The following is an 18,835-nucleotide window of genomic DNA, read 5'->3' as shown; positions in this document are numbered from 1 at the left end:
TTAAAATGTATATGATGTGGTTAGCAATTCTCAAGCACTGTCTATTCTACTCTACAGCTCCAGTCCTGCTTGGTTATGATAGTTGCTAATGTATACATAGTGTAACTACTATAAGAAATAATAATAAAAAAATTCTAGCCACATAATTCTTCTTTCTGTAATGCCAGTTATATACATCTTTAATATTCTAAGCAAATATGAAGTTTTACTGACATTCCAGTTAGTCTTGGAGAAAATCATTGGTTTCTTACTGCTGATACTTCAAATAGAATAAAATAATTGTTCTGCTTCTGTCTAGTGGGGAAAGTAGCTGAAGTTGTATACTTACATTTACTCATGTTTTTCCCCCAGAATATCTGAAAGTAAGGTCACATGATCCTGAGGAGGCCATACGGCATGATGTTATAGTATCCATAGTTACTGCTGCTAAAAAAGATCTTTTGCTTGTCAATGATCACCTGCTAAATTTTGTCAGAGAAAGGACACTGGACAAGCGGGTAAGATATAATTAGCATTGATAATAGCTGTTTTATACTTCTAAACTGTAATATTTACCTTCTTTAAAATCTGCACTTCTAAAATGTGCTATACTGATTTTAAATTACAAATGAAAACCAATATAAAGCAAAAAACCTTGATAAAATCTATTGAGGTACTTTCTTCCCATTACAAGAATGCTACATTTTTCATTGTGCTGTTTTTTATTTAAGATATTATTTAAATAATTAAATTGGCTGCAACACAACAGTGTTGTTCTAGTTGTCTAGTCCAGTAAAACTTTTGAGTCAAAGAAAACCCTTGTAAAACATTCTAGCATTTTTCTTAAGAAATTTTTCAAGTAGGTTTCAGAATGTATTGCATGTATTGTAAATTACCTGTTTTTAATTAGATTATTGAAAGACTGCAAATCAGGGTAGTAGCTTTCAAATTTGAATAGTCTTCAATTTTAGTTTAGATATATTGCATTATTTGGTAAAATTTATGAGGTTTGCTACTAAATTTAAAGCATAGTAAACAGGTTTGTTGATGGCAAAGTTGAAAAATTATTTCCTAACTTTTTTTCATTTGGTGGCAAGCTTTTTCTTGTTGCAGCCATAACAGAAATGCAGATAGTGAGTATGGGTGAGAAGGCTGTTGGCTTAAATCTGTAATAATTCTAAACTGAAGAGGCATACTTCTATGCTAGTTACTGGTGTTGAAAGGTTTAGTGTAATAGATATGATGCAACATAAGTCCTAATGAGAAACTGCTGCGCTAAGAACTCAGTTTGACTTTTTGCGAATTAAATTATGTTATTTTAGTGTAGATTAGGAAATAGCTAATATAAAATTCTGCAGTCTTTTCAGTTTTGAGTTTAGAAATGCTAAACTGGCTGCTATTTCTTTTGTCAAGTGGAGAGTGAGGAAGGAAGCTATGATGGGACTTGCACAGATATACAAGAAATATTCATTGCAATCAGAAGCAGGAAAAGAAGCTGCAAAACAGATATCTTGGATCAAAGATAAACTTCTGCATATATATTATCAAAACAGTATTGATGACCGGTAAGTTAATTGCAAAAGCTGGGTGATTTAGTGTCAAAGTGTTAAAACTTGTTATGAAGATCTGGTGTTCCTTTATGTTCCTGTGCTGATGAGAAGGAGGAATCTTGATAATCCTGTATGTTTGGATTCAGTGCATAATCTTGTATAGCTGCAACCAAATATTGACCTCTGTTGTTTTCTTCTAGATTATTATTTCTTATTTTAAGGCCAAAAGTGGTTCTAAAGGGCGTGAGAGATTGAAGCATTTCAAAGTCTTAGGTGTACTTTGCCACTGCTTCAGTAGAGGGGATCTTTGTTTAAATATCAGTAATGTGTTAATTTTTATGTTAAAATTTAGGAAGTAAACTTGCTTGAATAATGTTGGTTTAGATTTGCATGTTGTTTATGTTTTAAAGATGGCATGTGTAGTGACAATGGGCAAGCTATATCACTCTGCAGAAATGTAGGTTTCTGTAGCAGAGAAGCTGTGAATTTGGGCCTTATCTGGATTTGTGGTGAAAGTAGTGCCTCTGTCATACCAGCTGTAGCCTTGTATATGGTTGTTGGTATTGAACTAGAGATGGTTGCACATAGATAGCAAGTTTGGGAACAAGTCTGCCTTGACTCATCAAGGTCATCGTGTTGGCTTTGGAAATGAGCCTTCACAGTGTGTTTGGATACAAATGGCATTGCAAACCCATACAAGTCTTTTAAAAAATAAAAACCTCAAAAAGTTACCTTCAAAACAAGTAGTTATTTCATGGTGCCATGGAAACGGACTGTCTGGATCCTTAAATCCTGTCTTAACCACTGATGTGTTTCTTAAACGTTTTAAACTAGCTGGATTTGGGTTTTGACCACCTGCTCCAACTGTGCATGAGGAGTTTTGTTTTCTTTTCCAGCATAAACATACATGATGTTTTTTACCTGTTTGCTCCATTCTGTTACTACTGATCTCAGTATTGGACCTCAGTCTTGGACCTCTTGGTATTTAGGAGTAGCATGTGGCCTTGGTTTCTCTTTTTTTATTTTCTTCTCAGTCTTTGCTAGGTAACTGTCAGACCCAAACCTCTCTCTCCTCCTTTTTCCAAATAAGGATTTTCATGTTACACAGAAGCTTTTAGTAATTCCCTTGGGAATATACCTGCATTTATATTGCAGCTGGAAAAGACATGGGATAAACTCAGCCTGTGGGGAAGGGGCCAGAAAAGGGTGGAAGGAAGTCAGCTCCTTCTAATTGGTATCTGAATTCTTCTTCAGGGCTTCATGATATTGTGTGATATAATCAACATGATATTTCTTTTTAATAAGCATTATTAATAGTAGTAGCACTATTATTTCAGGGCAATTAATTTGGGTCAGTTCATGAATATATCCTAATACTGACTTGTAATGAAATTAAATGATAACATCTTCTTGGGTTAGTAATTAGTATCTTTCTTGAATTGTTTGGTTTCTTCTAGATTAATACATTTGATTTTGATAATGTTAGGAGATCTGTTAAATCTCCTAATGTCAGCATTAGCATTGCATTTTCTCTAATTAAAAATTTCTGTTTAATTTATGCTAAGTTATGTCAAATAACTTGAACTTTAGGTTTTTGAATATCCCCATTTTTTAATGCAACAACTAATGTCTAGATAGGGCTGAAAAAATTTAAATTGATGTTTCAACAATTCCAGGCCGTGTTCTTCCTGCACAGCTGAAATGTCTTAATCCTGTCTTTCAGGTTACTTGTTGAACGCATTTTTGCTCAGTACATGGTCCCTCATAACTTGGAAACAAACGAACGAATGAAATGTTTGTATTACCTTTATGCAACACTGGATTCAAATGCTGTGAAGTACGTGCTGCTTTTTACTGCCTGCAAAATAATTTTTAATACAAATGGTATTGTAAAGGAGCTCTGAATTGTTATGAGTAGCCTAAGTCAGTGGACAGAAACAGTTTATAAACTATTGGAAAACAGAATGTAGAAATAGCATCTATTATTCAAGTGAGATTTTGAAAAAAAACCCTAAACTTATAGCGTGTTTTCTAACAAGATGCAGTACATTTCAACCATAAACAGCTAAAAAACGTAGTATCAAAGATCTGCAAAGAAGCTTGAGGGCATGTCAGTCCTTTCATGTCTGCAAAGAGATAACACAGGTATAGTAGATCAGCCCTAAATCTTACATGACAATTTCTTAATTGATAAACTGCTTTTTGCAGCAGCCAAGGTATCTTGAGAAAAACTTACTTGTCTTTCCTCCTTCGCTATTGTGTTATGTGCCTTCTCCAGCTTAAAATGGGTACATGCACATGAAACTGACTAATAACAGTTATACTGCTGTAATATCACAGTTGGATTGATTTTAGATAGTTTTACTTTGTTTTTCATGTAGTAGTACTCAGTCACTTGAAAATCAAGTAGAGAGTCTTTTTTTCTTTTTTCTTTGTGGAAGAGACTAGAAAACGCTTTGTATATGAATGAATGCCTTAAAAGATCTCAAAGCCTTCCAATACTACAAAAGTTGATGTTTGGATCCCGTGAATTTCTTGTATTGCCTGTCCATATATATGGCAACTAAAACAAACTAAAATTATCAATAGTATACTAAAAATAAAAACTTATTGTTCTAGTAATTTTTAGTGTAGGCTAAATGAAAATGCAGAATGGATTCTTTAGTTATTTGTTATTTCAGGCAACAAGTAACTTCTGAGTTCTACAGTTCTTGTATTCATTTTAAAGACATAGTTTGTTCAGTTAATTTATATAGAAATGATTTATTTACTTATGGATTCTGTAAGTTTTGTGAATGCGGCTGCGACCTCTATTTATATGGTTTACTACTCTTGGAGAGTGTGTTAATTTTATATTCTGCTGAGTATCTTTCATGCATCTCTTATAAGCTTAATCATGTCCACTTTTCACAATTTATTCATCTAGTAGCTTCTTCCTGTCTGCAAGAAAAACATTGTTTTGGTGATAAAAATCTTAAACATCTGTTTAACCTACTTCTTGGTATGTTTTTAGAAGAGTCATTTCAGGTTTGTACAAATGAGTTCTTAATGGACCGGAGATTAGTTACTTCCTCCTCTGAAAGGCAGTGTACTTAAGCATCTGAAATAAAATTTGTTTCAAAATCTCACTTTGTTTCAGTCTAATATTATCAAATTCATTTTGCATGTTATCCTCCTACGAAATATTTAGCCTTTGCTCACTCAGCAGTGAAAGTTCAGGTGATAAGTACATTTCTGAGTCTAAAATTGAAAAGACTGTAAAGACTCATTTTGGACAGTTGTGTTACTCCTTGAATAGATTAATTTTGACAATTCTTTTAATTTTTTTCTATTTTTAGAGCATTGAATGAAATGTGGAAATGTCAAAATCTGCTACGACATCAAGTAAAGGATTTAGTTGACCTAATAAAACAACCCAAAGTGAGTTCAGCTTATCTTTATTCCCCAGTGAATATGCAGTTTTAGTTAATGTACTGTTTTTAATTCCCTTTGTTTGGCTATCTGAAGCTTTTAATTATTTTAATAGCAGATAGAAAATACTGTGAAAGTCAACTGATACTTCATTAGACTACATTTGATGAAGGAAATGTGTATACATTGTGTTTGTAATATTGAAGAGGAAAAGGGTATTATAGAAATTTCTAAAATGTTTTGCTAGTCATTTAATTATAAAGTATTTTGTCTTAGTGTTTGAATTACATCTTGCCAGGACTATTCTGGCTCTTGAAACAGGGTGAAACCAGCATATCATTTTTGACTGCCAAATCAAGTAATTAAGAATAAGTACCTATATAAACCCTCTTAAATTGTTATCTTACATGTGATTAGTAACTTTGAAGAAATTGCAATATTTTTGTCCCAACAGGTTATTAATTTCTCTTCCCTCTCAGAAATTTCTTAAATACTGTATTGGAGATACCAGATTACAGTTTCATTTTCTTGTTTACAGATTTTGCTCAGAAAGGAAAAATTAGAATTTATTGATGATTTAGGATACTCTCATAAAGTGAATTTCAGTTTGTTTTAGTTACATCTATGTTCATGCTCATGTTTGGGTAGGGCAGTTATAAAACTAAATTCTTGATATGCTTTGAAATATAATTAAAACTTGGTTTTAATGCTAGAAGTTTGATCTGATGCTTTTTTATCAGAAAAATATAGAGTAGAAAATGTTGCCATGCTCAAATTTCTATGTGCCTGTATGTGTGATTTTTATTTTTGGTTTGTGCATATAGTTGTACCAAGATAAATTTAATGATTATCCATTTGCTAGAGTTACCTGAACTAGGACGAGTGGGTAGCTGTGTGGTTGGATTATCTAATGCATCTGCTTAGAGATGGTAGTGTCTTGCTAATACAGAGATACTGCAGTGAAATTAATAATTTTGACTTAGTGCATTAAAAACATACTGTAATATATTAAATTTTAAGTGCAGTAAAGGCTAGCACAACAATACTTCTTTGTATTTGGGTGACTGTTTGAAATGCTTTTCATGTACTGTTTTATCTTCTTTGGTGTAGGCTAAACACATTGATGCATTTACTACCTGAGTTCCATGATATTTTCTACTTTTCAGTTGAAAGTGAAATTTCAGCTTTTGTTTTCTGGGAGTAGTAAATGTTCTTTCTCTGTTTTAAAATATCAAATATGATATGGAATTTACCAGGAAAGCTTTGCATTCAGGACAGTGCATGCTTTTGACGTGTTTGCATTTGTCCATATGGATTTTATCCTATTTTTTGTTCTTAGATACTAGTTCTCTGCACTTGGGTATTCTCTTGAATAACAAGACTACATGAGAGAATTTAGATGGCTTGTGATAGAGCACAGCAGGGAAGAGAGGTGTCTGAGGGGCAGCTGAACACTGTTCTTTGAAGTGTTCATTTGCTTTTATTTCTCAATACCAGAATGAATAAGTAAAACTTTGTGTAAATTGACATACTAAATTAAGTAAGATTCCCTGATGCAAAACTGTTTTGCTGCCTGCAATGCCACCTCAGACTATCACATACAGTCCAAGTAATAATCTTGAGACAAATATCCATTAGCAATTCAGAGCTACGTAAACATTTCTTTCTTTCAGGAAACAAAACTGAGATTAAACAGTAACCTTTTAGTAAAATGAGTTTTTGCGTGCTTTTTCACTTCTCTCTAATTTCTTCATGTAATCATTATAGCTTAGTTGTTGATTTGTTCTCCTTTGCGGGTGTTATCCCTGTGCCAAGTGTAGGCATTGTGAGAGCTCTCGGAGATAAACTAGAATAGGAGAAGAAATAGTGTGCAGATGTTACCACAAAGAAACTTTGATTAGGTAGTAAGAAAAAAAATGCAGTAAGTGTGATCAAATATGGGAACAGGTAGCCCAGAGATGCTGCAAAATCTTCATCCTTGTAAATATTTAAAATGCAACTAGAACTTTGCCTGAAGCAAAATCTGATCCTGCTTTGAGTCGGCAGTTCAACTGTGTGACCTAAAGTTGTCACTGCCAACCTACATTATTCTGTAACTGTAAGTCTTTGAACTTCCCAGTCTATCTTTCTGCCATTTACTGAAACTCTATGTGCATCCTCCTTCTTTCCTCTTCAAGGCCTTTCAGATAAAGCACTATTGAAGAGGCTGGAAATGTGTTAAGGAAATTTTTATTGCTGTTGGTCATAATTTCTCCTGACTTAGAACAGAAGGGACATCAAACTTACCTTTCAGACAAGATACTTTTCTGAAGAGTGAAAGCATAAATCACAGCTACTCTTGTTTTCTCCTTCAGCAGTGATATACAATGAAATAAAATACGTAACCTTCCCTGTTCATTTGTAGAAAAGTGGGTAAATGCTGTTTTGTGTGTTTTGGAGTATAATCTTCATTTGCTGCAGATGAGTGTAAGATTATGTAGATAACTGCTACAGCAGATTTTCTAAAAAGAAATGTTTCTTAAACTTCTTTAATCTGTCATAATTCAATAGAGTTATACTACTGCAAGTTAATACTTCTGCCTCCAGTTATTTGATGTTTGGCTAAATTATTAGTGGTTTGCTCAATCTCTTTTAATGGGACCTTTAGCCAGTATTTGAAGACTTAGGTAGTATTGGAGACCAGAACAGTCAGGATGAAAGAAACTCCACAGTACAGTTTTTGTTTTCCCCTGAGTCACAAGAGATTTGAATATGGGAAGTTTGTATCTGCTGACAGCATTACTTGAATCCTGTAAACTATATCTGATTTCTGTCTTTTATAATTTTTTTGTCTGAACATGTGAATTCAGCTATGACAGGTAGGAGCCCTGAAAATGATGGCATTATTCTGAGACTACACACCGCAGAAATGGCTCATTCATGCTGTTCATAAGTTATATGGTAGATTGAAAAGTAATAAAAGTATTTTATGCAATTGATCTGTAGTGATGATCTACCTTTTACTTCCTGTGTCTACATTGAATTTGCAGGGGTGGTTTTTGATTTCTAGCATGCTGATATGTTAGCAGAATGGGTGCTGACTTGTTAATGCAGGCTGGAATCTTCCTTACTCAATATTCAAATGGAAATAAATAATGTAAAATTTTTACTTAATCCATTTTTCTTCTGTGACTTGCAGACAGATGCCAGCAGTAAAGCTATATTCTCAAAAGTGATGGTTATAACAAGTAAGTCAGTAAAAGTATTTATGAAATAGTGTCTAAAAATTACAGTAGAACTATATTGCTTTCTTGTTTTAAAAATCATTTGGGGTAAGTTTATTAAAAAAACGTTTTGTAGCAGATAAAATCTAAAGCAAATAATGATAAATGTGATGCAGCAGTATGCTTTTAAGAATGAAGGCAACTCTAAGCAGAATTACTCACTTACTGTAAGATGACATCAGTCATGAAGCCTATCACAGTATTTTGGCTGCATCGTGGACTAATTCAAGGTCTAGATGATCTAGGGTGTTAATGTCTATTTTAACATTTATTATAGAGTATATATTCATAGGTGCTAACTAAACTACTAAGCTAACTTCTCTTCTGAGGTTTTAGTTTTGTAAATGGCATTGGAATGCAGGAGAGTTTGGATTTCACTAGCAAGGAAAGCACTTCAAAAACTGAAGAACTTCTATGTAAACTGAACTATTGACAAAGAAATACCCAACAACCCAAAAGCAACACGTTTTTTCCCCAGGCCCACCCTGTCAATAACATTAAAACTAGTATGAAGAAAAACTTGCTTTACAATTCTGAAAATTTGTTTTCAAATCCACCTTTAAAAAAAAATGCCATCTGTTCTGGTGAAAAAATATAATACATAAGACTGCACATTTTGGAAAAAATACAAAGGAAAAAAATGAACTGTGCTACTTCATTGGCCGTGATACTAATCTATTTTTCATTAGTTTGTATTTTTTCCTCATACTTTTAGTACTCGCTTTATTTTTACAAAAAATCAATACAGCAAAACAAAATCATAAGAGAACTTGTTTTGAACTAACAATCCTGTAGTGCTACACCACATTCTGTACCAGCTTTGCTTAACACTGTCTGGACAAAAAAATATGAAGCATCTTAAATAGTAGACTAATCCTTTGCTAATAAATTGCCTTGCTATGATATAAAACATAAATATAAAATGAGGATGTAGTTGAAGAAATGCATTTTAAATGCCTTTTTTTTTGGGGGATGTTTTAAGGTGTTGTAAAGATCATGTTTCCTTAATGCATTTTAAATGCTGTTTTTTATTTTTGAATGTTTGTTTTAAAGCTTGTATTCACTTAAGGGGTAATTTAGCAAAAATACCCTTTTGGATGTTTTTCACACTTGTTGCATTGGGTGATCTGTATGCAGAGTATATTTTGTTGTGGAGTTCAGGCTTTACAGTCTGAGGTCAACTTCAGCTGTTTGTAATATTATTAGCAAGAGCAACTAGACTTGCTGAAAAATGAGTGTGAAGGGTGGGGAAGGCAATTAGCCAGAGGAAATTTGTAGAAATTTGTGTCCTCATAGATATGTCTGCTTATTTTGAGGTGTTTTGTGGTTTGGGTTTTTTGTGGTTTTTCTTTTTGCTCGTTTGGTTTGGGTTTTGTGTGGTTTCTATGCTGTTCCAAACTTCTGCAATTTACGATATATAAATAGTGATTTATTTTGGTTATTTAAAGGAAACCTTCCTGATCCAGGGAAAGCTCAAGATTTCATGAAAAAGTTCACACAAGTTCTAGAAGATGATGAAAAAATAAGAAGTCAGTTAGAAATGCTCGTTAGCCCAACATGTTCTTGCAAACAGGCTGAAGGATGTGTGGTAAGAATTGCTCTTAAAGTGTGAATATTTTTGGAATAGAATTTATTAGAAATTAAATCACAACTTATATTTCAGAGGGAAATAACAAAGAAGTTGGGCAATCCAAAGCAACCAACAAATCCTTTCCTGGAAATGATAAAGTTTCTTCTTGAGAGAATTGCTCCTGTGCACATTGATACTGAATCCATCAGGTATTTTTCTCTGTGTGTTGTTGGCCATAGATCACAGGGTTTGAAATTGGGGTTTCTTGCTTTGCCTTTAAGCACAAGCAGTGATAGGCTGGGTGGGTATGGCTCAAGGCTTGGTGACCTGCAACGTTTTCTTCTGTTTCACTTCGTGTAGGGGCTTCTGTGTCCTTGTCCAGAATGTAGTCACAGAAACAATTGCATTGTCATTCAGCATAGCTGGAATGACCTGTCAGTAAAAGTGGATGTGTTGCTGACAGACAACACATGGTTTGTGACCAGCTGACTTATTTTAAAACAAATTTCTGTCCAGACTATTCAGCTGAAACTTTCCACCCAAAATATTAGCCCATAGTGACATAAACAGTAATGTAACTGAGGAAGTAAAGGTTATGATGATGAGGCAGCAAGACTTCAAGGAAGAGTGAACCAATGAAGCTGGGGTAGGAGGGGGATTGCTGAAATTATTGTTGCTGAAATGGTTATTTAACTAACAGCAGTATTTGAAATAAGCCTTACTGTCAAGAAGAAATATGCAGAAGATCGCTCTTGTAAATTTGTCATCAGCTCTTAGCAGAATGGTTAAATGGTTATTTTTTTCCGCTTGGTTAGAGTCTAAGTATTGTAAACAGTTATTTTCCATCAATTATTAAGAATCTGTAGCAGGTTGTAACCTCAGCGTAATTCTTACTGAGTTTGTTGCTTATAATGCTCAAATTGTTTTCTTATTTTGGTCATCCTTCCAGAGTAATTTGTATATAGTTCTTAATTCATGATGGTTAAATATTTTTTTAATGTAATGCTTCAGAAGCTTTGATTTGGATAGGAGATGAGGGCAACCAGATTATGTATGTAGCTGACATATTTAGTTTATAATAGGCTTTTGTTTTAAATAAGATTGTTGCTTTAATAAGACTGTTTTCACAAGTTTAAGATGTAATCATACAGGGTGGAATTGCAGTACCTACAAGGCCATGTTTTGTTTTCCTCTTCAGTGCCCTTATCAAGCAAGTGAACAAGTCTATAGATGGAACAGCTGATGATGAAGATGAGGGTGTACCTACTGACCAGGCAATCAGAGCAGGTCTTGAATTGCTGAAGGCAAGTATAGTCCTGGTGGCCAGTGAGCATGGGAAACTTTGCAAACAACTTAGTTAAAATAAAATTTTAATTAGCACTTGCTGCTTTTAGTCAAAAGCATGTAGTACCTACCTGGAAGAAACTGGTTTGGTTGTTTGTGCTTTATGCTCATCTTACATGGCACATCAGTAAGGTTATTTTTTAAATGATTTAGAAGCTTTTCTGTAAGCCAAAAGTAGTTGCGTGTGAGGCAGCAGCAGTGGAGTTTTGGTTATTAGAGCATGAATTCAGTGATTTGTAAATAGACAAATCACTGTGCTGTTGTACATCAGTGCAACATTGTGGTTCCTCTGTGTTCTACCTAATTTGGGGTCTTACCTATTTCAGCTATGAGTAATCTTGAGACTGAGCTAACGTAGCAGAGACTGTCAAGTAGTCCAGGAGGGGGTTGACTTCAAAGGCCTAAAAATCTAAAGGACTCCCATACTGAAGTTTTCAGAGTATTTTAGATGAACTAAGGACTGAGTAGATTCACCTGAAAGGGTGTGGCTCTTTATCCAGATGTGCACATTTAGATAAAAGTGCAGATACCTAGTAGTACAAAAACGCATCTGAGTAAGAAAGAATGAATCATGTTGTGAAGGAGTATATGCTTGAATGAAAGCTTCCAAGTCAGTGTTCACATATTTGTATGAACTGGCATGACACATTTAAGGAAGAGGAGTAAGACTGCCCTGAACAAAGATGTATAGACATCATCAGTATAATACAGAGAGGACAAATGTATGAGTCCAGCATTGGGAATGCCATGCAATGAAGTGGGAAGGAAGGTAACTTAATGAAAATAGAAAACTGCATATGAAGAAGTTTCTAGATTTTAAGGATTGTTTCTCTGCCATGAGTCAGAATATTATGTGGAATGAGGCTAATAATCAACAGCCACTTAAAAATGAAGAGAAGACCAAATTTCAGGGAGGATCAATTGAGGGTTTCTTTATTTCATTTTTTTTTGACATGGGAGGACTGTCATACCTGAAAATAACCAAGTCCAAGAATCTGAAGGAAAGGTACAGAATCTGTTAAGTTAGTGTGGAAAACTTGAGGAACTAGAGGCCCTATTGACTATGTCTGTGTTGCTATTTTAGAGATAGGAATTTCACTTCAGAGCAGAATCAATTCTTCCCCTGAGGAAACAAACAGGAAGTATGGAGGCACACAGGCTGGATTCCTTTCACAGGAACAAAATTGAGATGGGTTTCAGAAGCACATGTTGTGTTGCATTGCCTAAAGTGGATTTAGTCAGTCTAAAAATACTCTGAAGTAAAACTCCTGAAACATGAACATTGCTTCCTTAGCATCAGTTGGGTTTCTCTTAAGACCTGCTCCTGCTGTAACCCAGTACTTGCTAATGTAGATGTAGTCACTGAGAAGTACATAGTCAGAATAGTAGGAGAAGAAACTGAGACTGGGGAAATAAATTAAATCTAATGAGGTCATGGATAAAGACAGAACTTCAAGAGCTACTAAAAAAAAAAGAAGAGAAATGTGGATCATGAGTCAAAACCAGGGAGAGTATTATAAATGTTCCAGTATGGCAGTGGAAAATGACTCTTGATGAAGTGTCCTAGTATAAGTGGACCTTTAAAAAATGTTAACATGGCTTTCATCATATTTTGGCAGGTACTTTCGTTTACGCACCCTATCTCATTTCATTCAGCTGAAACTTTTGAATCTCTCCTCGCTTGCTTGAAAATGGATGATGAAAAAGTGGCAGAAGCTGCATTACAAATTTTTAAAAATACAGGAAGTAAAATTGAAGAAGACTTTCCTCACATACGATCGTAAGTTGTATATCTTACTCTGAGCCGTGACCTTTACTGTACAGAATTTTGGAAGTTCTCTTCCTTTCATCTGCTGTAGCATTATCCTGCATTCTTTTGAAAGAAAGTATTACTTTCCAAAAGAGATGTTGAAAAACTAAATTGTAGTGCTTTTTGAAGACTGGAAGTGAAATGAATATACTCAAAGTAGTGACAGCTGGTATGTCACTATAATTTATATTGTTGCCCTTCAGAATACTTCAGAATTACTGATTCTTTCCTGGTTTTATATATATATATGTACATGCAGTATAAAAACCTTCCTTGCAATTTAATGGTGATATGTAGGCCAAAACATTTCCAAAAGAACATTTAGTACCTGTGCAGATATCAATGCCTATTTTACCATGTAATATTTTATCAACAAAAACTAGGATTTTTTTGCTTGCAAGTTATGTAAATAATTTTTTTGGCTTTTTTGTGAAGAAATTACCCAAACAAAAGCAATTAGTGCTTTTGCAGAAGTGTTGTGGTTTTTATATGTTTACCTATACTTCTTTTTTAGTTTGATGTTTTGGAAAATTTTCGATTTGTGAAATTACTTATCTCTTGGTCTGTTTGTCTATTTGTTTTGTTACACAACTGTTTAGTGCTTTGCTTCCAGTGTTGCATCATAAAGCTAAAAAGGGACCCCCTCGTCAAGCCAAGTATGCTATTCACTGCATCCATGCAATATTTTCCAGCAAAGAAACGCAGTTTGCACAGATATTTGAGGTAACATTAAATATTTAAGTTACTTTTACTGATCTTTCATATTGCATATGTACACTAAGGGATGTAGTTGCAAGTTGTAGCAGATTTAAGAAATATGTTTTTCCCCTTTCCTTTTGCTCTTACGTGATTTTGGCCCAAAGAATGGTAGTAGAGGGTGTCCTTGTATCTTGTGATTCGTCATGTTTTAGGTTATGTATTTTAAGAGCTGGTAGAGTAAAACCAAGTGTTAGGCTGTGTACTAGAACCATGAACTATATATGGAAAGAGGAACCATATGCTACTCCTTACCCCGGTTGAAAATGGTCAAAAGTATTTAAATGGTTGCAGAAATTATGGAAAACTGAATTGTGGTACAGAGTAAATAAATTTTATAGCTGTAACTGCAAATGGACTTTTTAATTATTGGCCATCAGCCTCTTATCTTGAAGGCTGAATCATAGTCCATTACTGGAATTGCTAGCTTGAGATCTAGATCTCCCACAAGAAAGTAAGCTTTTTAATCCATTGTTTCCTAAATTGTCGTGTTTGAGTTGTCACTTTTTGAGCTATTCAGAGGTAATAAATATTTTGTCTGTCATCTTGACATTTCCTCTGACTTGAGGAAGACTTGATGGGTTGGTGAATGTATCTTTAAAATGAAATAATCAATAGTTCTTTTCAAATTGTATTTCTGAAGTAGGCATGGACATCTTGGTACGAAGCTGTCATTCCCATCCCCTCAGTAGGACACAGATTGTATCAGTAATACTTGAATTTGTTGCCTTTTTTTTTAGCCACTGCATAAAAGTCTGGATCCAAGCAATTTTGAGCACCTCATTACGCCGTTGGTTACTATTGGCCATATAGCCATGCTTGCACCTGACCAGTTTGCTGCCCCTTTGAAATCTTTGGTTGCTACTTTTATTGTTAAAGATTTGTTAATGAATGATAGGGTGAGTACTTTTAAAACCTTATGTTAAGAATGTGCTTTTTCTGTAGTATCATACTCAGCAAGTGCTTGGGAAAATATTTGGCATGCTGGTTCTTTTTGTGTGTGGTTGTCTTCTGATTTCCTCATGTAGTTTGACTCCATTCAAAACCCATGGTACAGAAAAGGAAAATTCTACCAATTTGGGAATCTTACAAAAGTGATGAGCTGCATAGCATAGCATTTCATCACTTGTAACTTGGCCTTCATTAAAAAGATGAAATTTGTTATGACTTCATTCTGTTTCTTATCTTGAGTGAGTTGTGATTTTTAGGAAGTACATTACATTTGACATTAAAATACACTATTTAAATGGAGGACCGAATTTCAATTTTTTAAACAATTTTGAATTGATTCTAAAGTGATTATGAAGTCAAAAAATGAACGTGTGCATTGTTTGAATTTGCTTAGGGAAAGATACACTATCTAAAGCAGTAAAATGTGTGTGAGGTTCCAATCTACTGAATATGGAAAAACTGTTATTTTTCAAAGCAGTGGCTATTGTGCCCTAAAGGAATAGTTTTCAGGTAACAATAATGACCGATCCCTTTATTAATCTTAAATTTGGTAATGGTTGGATAGTGGGGTATCTCACCTCTGTAGTGGTTACTTCTGTAAGGTAGAGGAGGCATAAACTGACCAGGAGTGCAGCTCGTACTGTTTCCAGAAGCAAACAGGAAAGAAGAGGTTACAAGTTTCACTGAAGAGTAACAGTACTGTAACAAATGTAACATTTTGTTTAGCTTCCAGGAAAAAAGACAACAAAACTTTGGGTCCCAGATGAAGAAGTGTCTCCTGAAACCCTTGTTAAAGTGAGTAGCGTGTACTGTGTTTTCTTGTATTTTATGTTTATAATACTTAATAAGAATTTGCTCTTGGGAACATATTTTAAAATTATTATTTTATACATAAATTTACATACACACTTCATTAAGTTTTAATATGAGCTCTTTATAGGTGTAGTTTTGTTTTCTGATACTTGACTGTGATGATAGCTGAATTACCTGAAGTAAAAGTATTTTTTTCCCCTCCTCTTCAATGTAGTAGTTAAATACTATAGAAATTTTGTTAAAAGTCTTTTCCTTTTTCTGTTGAATTTTTATGCCATTCCAAGAAACTTTCAGTGTTGTTTTGGAAGAAGAAAAATGGGGTTTGGATTTGTCAGTTTCCTCAAATGAATAAATCTGTTACATTGTTTATTTTTCTATGTTTGCAATGGGTATTGGAAAAAAACCTGAATTAAGAAAAAAATCACTTTAAAATGGTGAGGGGTTTGTTTTGGTACTTTACTTAAAAATGACGTCTCAAGCCTTTTCTTATTTTGGAGTAAGTGTATACATTTTCTGTACTCTGTAAGAGATACTGTCAATCAATTTTTCAATGAATTAGAAAGAGACTCACGATGTGGAAAATATATTCTATATCTGTATTTGGTTTTTAAATGCCCTTCAGAACAGGGATAGATTTTTGCTTTCACTCTTTTCAGAATAAGATGCTTGTCTTTTATAGTATGCTCTATGTTTTATCAGTTGTTTAGTTTCTAATGTCTTCTGAGTAGAGTGTCTCTGGATTTAAAAGGTTCTTTGCCTTGTCTCAAAATTGTTAAACACTTCCTAGCAGACCTTCTTTTCTGCTAGGTTGGTAAGTACTTTTCTTTGCATTTTGGTACAGAACACATTACTGGAAAGGTTTGGCTTTTTTTGAAGTTGATTTGTTGCTTTTAGTTTTTTGACTCCACAAACGATATTTTTCATGTTTGTGCAACTCCATAGTTGCATAGTATACTCCAAAAATTGTTAAAAGAATGCACCTTTGTTTTAATTTAATGAAGTGCTAATTTTAAATAGACATGATTTCACTTGAGTGATTATACATGTAACTTGAAGTAGCAAATATTAATTGTTTTTCTTAATTATTTTAAATTATTTGTGAACCTGTAGTAACTCTCTAAAATGTACTTTTATATTGATAAAACTTCTCATACATTTGCCTATTTGGAAGGGAATTAATCTGCAGAAATTCTTAAGGCAATTTGCAGTTTAAGCCAAGCCTGAAAACTGTAAGAAGAATTTATTTGCAGGTGAAAACAAGTTATTGTGCAAATTGATTTGCAAATTTAATTAGCATTTATTACTACTGCGGAGCTTAAACTTAATGTATGCTCCAGACCATGCCATTAGTTTATAAATGATTTCTCTCTGATAGTGTACTTTTCTTCACTCTGGTTTCACAAGCCTCTTTTTGCTTTTGTAGCATTATAATATATCTAGTGGGGATTTTAAAACTAGCAAGTTGGAGTATGAAAGTGAGAAGGACTGCTGAAAATTGAATTTTAGTATTGTCCAGCCTAGCAGATGTAGACTGATACAGGATAACCATTGTTGGATAACCATAGTTTTGGGTGCTACACCTTCTGTGAAAGGCTCTGTGCAGAGAAATGTTTCAGTAGAGTATTAACTATGAATTGGATTAATGATTGTATGAGTCATGTATGAGTTAGACTGGAATTCCTACGCCGGGCTCTAGAGTTCTAAAGCAATTGTCTCTCTTGGCAATGACCTGTAATGATTACTGTGCACCATGCAGCAGATTGAGACTTCTGTAGTAGCAATGATATTTCTTGTTTCCTTCCATATCACTGGAATATAAGGTTTTTAATACTGTTTCTCTAACTATGCTCAAAGTGGGCTTTGTTTCATTTTTCACTACTGCACAAACTTGCAGCCTTTGTTGCTCTGAAGCCTCAGACAGCAGAAACCTTAGCCAGCTGCTGCCATAATGGTGATGTAGTAGGAAGACAGTGTTGTCTTTCGTATGGCTCTGTCTCTTTTTTGCCTTCTTATCTTTTCATGTTGTGTAAATTTTTCATCTCAGAGGAGAATTCTAGGCTTGTGGAATGCAAATTGAAATAAGAACTTCAGACTGAATATAAGGAAAGTCCTGAGAACAGTCAGACAATGCAACAGGTAGCAAGAGGTTGCAGGTTGCAAAGAGAGGCTGTGCAGCCTTCATTTTTGGAGGCCTTTTGACACTACAGTGCATAAAATTGAGACCAATGTGGTGTGGTTTTGTAGCTGACCTTCCTTTGAGTGGGAGATTGAACTGGAAACCTCCTAATATTCCTTCTAACTGGAATTATCTTTTAATAGCTAGACTGTTTGGTTGCAAAGGGAGAATTTAAAACATGACAGCAGTCCAAACTCATGTCATGTTTAACAAAGTCTTTGGGTAATCAGTAGTAGTGACTGGGGGAATTCTCGTGCCCTGTACTAATTTCATGGGAATGCTTAATTCTGAATGGTTGCTGGAATGTCATCATATCATCTTTAACATCAGCAAAAAAATAGGGAAACTAGTGGGGTCGGACAAAAATTCTGAAGGAAACAGGACTAGGACTTGACTGCATGGAAGGAAGACTAGAATAGGTTTGGATAATAAAACTGGGGAAAAGACATTATGGAGTGAATTACTAGAAGCAAAGATTGAAATTGAAATTGGTCAGGGGACAAGGTAGCCTGTATCTGTTCCTTGGCTGAATGTGTCATTTATTTGAGGACCAAGGAGAGCTGTCATATTTCCATCCTCCCAATAAATGGGAGGCACTGACGGTTACAGGTCCTGGTTATGACATGAAGAAACTAGATTTGTGAGTTGTGAAAAGATGGGATGCCATTATTGTTATATTACAATTATTATATTGGGCTTGATGCTATTAAAATCTTCTGATGGATACTTAGAGCTGTTCCAGTGGAAGACCTTTTGAAAGTGAGGGCAAGACAAATTCTGCTCTGCAGACTCCATTTGCATTTTGAGTTCTGGAGTGACAGACATCCTGCAGCTTACTGGTGTTACCCAATAAGGTGGAGCAAGTGGACTACAGTCCTAGAAACTAAGCTCACATAGAAGTGATAGTCCTAGAACTGAGATCTGATGGGCCCATTTTTGTCAGTTCGTTGCAAGGAGTAGAGGAATTAGGCTATGATAAATTTAATTTGTTGATATTCTGAATGTTTATATGAAAGTTACTAGAATTGCTTTTCCCACTAATGAGAATATTTGAAGTTACCATGTTCAAAAAGTGTTAAGTTTTCTCAAGCTTTTGGGTTTTGATCTTCAGAGTTCAATATTTTGTTTTGGTTTTGGGGTTTTTTTGTTTCTTTTTTTTACCCCAAAGGATATCTATGTGATTTAGATGTGCATTTTCATTTTGCTGTAGGA

General features: G+C 34.4%; 1 protein-coding gene across 4 annotated transcripts in view; it reads left to right on the top strand.

Moving 5' to 3' along the window:
- The window catches only part of PDS5B (PDS5 cohesin associated factor B), a 101,142-nt gene that overhangs the window by 50,633 nt on the left and 31,674 nt on the right, over positions 1-18,835 (top strand). For all 4 annotated transcript variants that reach the window (XM_039718380.1, XM_039718382.1, XM_039718381.1 and 1 more), the window contains exons 11-22: positions 352-497; positions 1,393-1,544; positions 3,253-3,366; positions 4,868-4,949; positions 8,119-8,167; positions 9,652-9,791; positions 9,867-9,982; positions 10,972-11,077; positions 12,737-12,897; positions 13,527-13,650; positions 14,424-14,582; positions 15,361-15,429. In XM_039718380.1, the coding sequence (XP_039574314.1) occupies positions 352-497; positions 1,393-1,544; positions 3,253-3,366; positions 4,868-4,949; positions 8,119-8,167; positions 9,652-9,791; positions 9,867-9,982; positions 10,972-11,077; positions 12,737-12,897; positions 13,527-13,650; positions 14,424-14,582; positions 15,361-15,429 (1,418 nt within the window). The remainder of the gene's footprint in view (positions 1-351; positions 498-1,392; positions 1,545-3,252; positions 3,367-4,867; positions 4,950-8,118; positions 8,168-9,651; positions 9,792-9,866; positions 9,983-10,971; positions 11,078-12,736; positions 12,898-13,526; positions 13,651-14,423; positions 14,583-15,360; positions 15,430-18,835) is intronic.

Source organism: Passer montanus, unplaced genomic scaffold, assembly GCF_014805655.1.
Source record: "Passer montanus isolate IOZ18808 unplaced genomic scaffold, ASM1480565v1 scaffold4, whole genome shotgun sequence".
Taxonomy (NCBI): Eukaryota; Metazoa; Chordata; class Aves; order Passeriformes; family Passeridae; genus Passer; species Passer montanus.
Note: the sequence above shows the minus strand (reverse complement) of the source record. Positions and strands in the feature narration are given on the sequence as shown.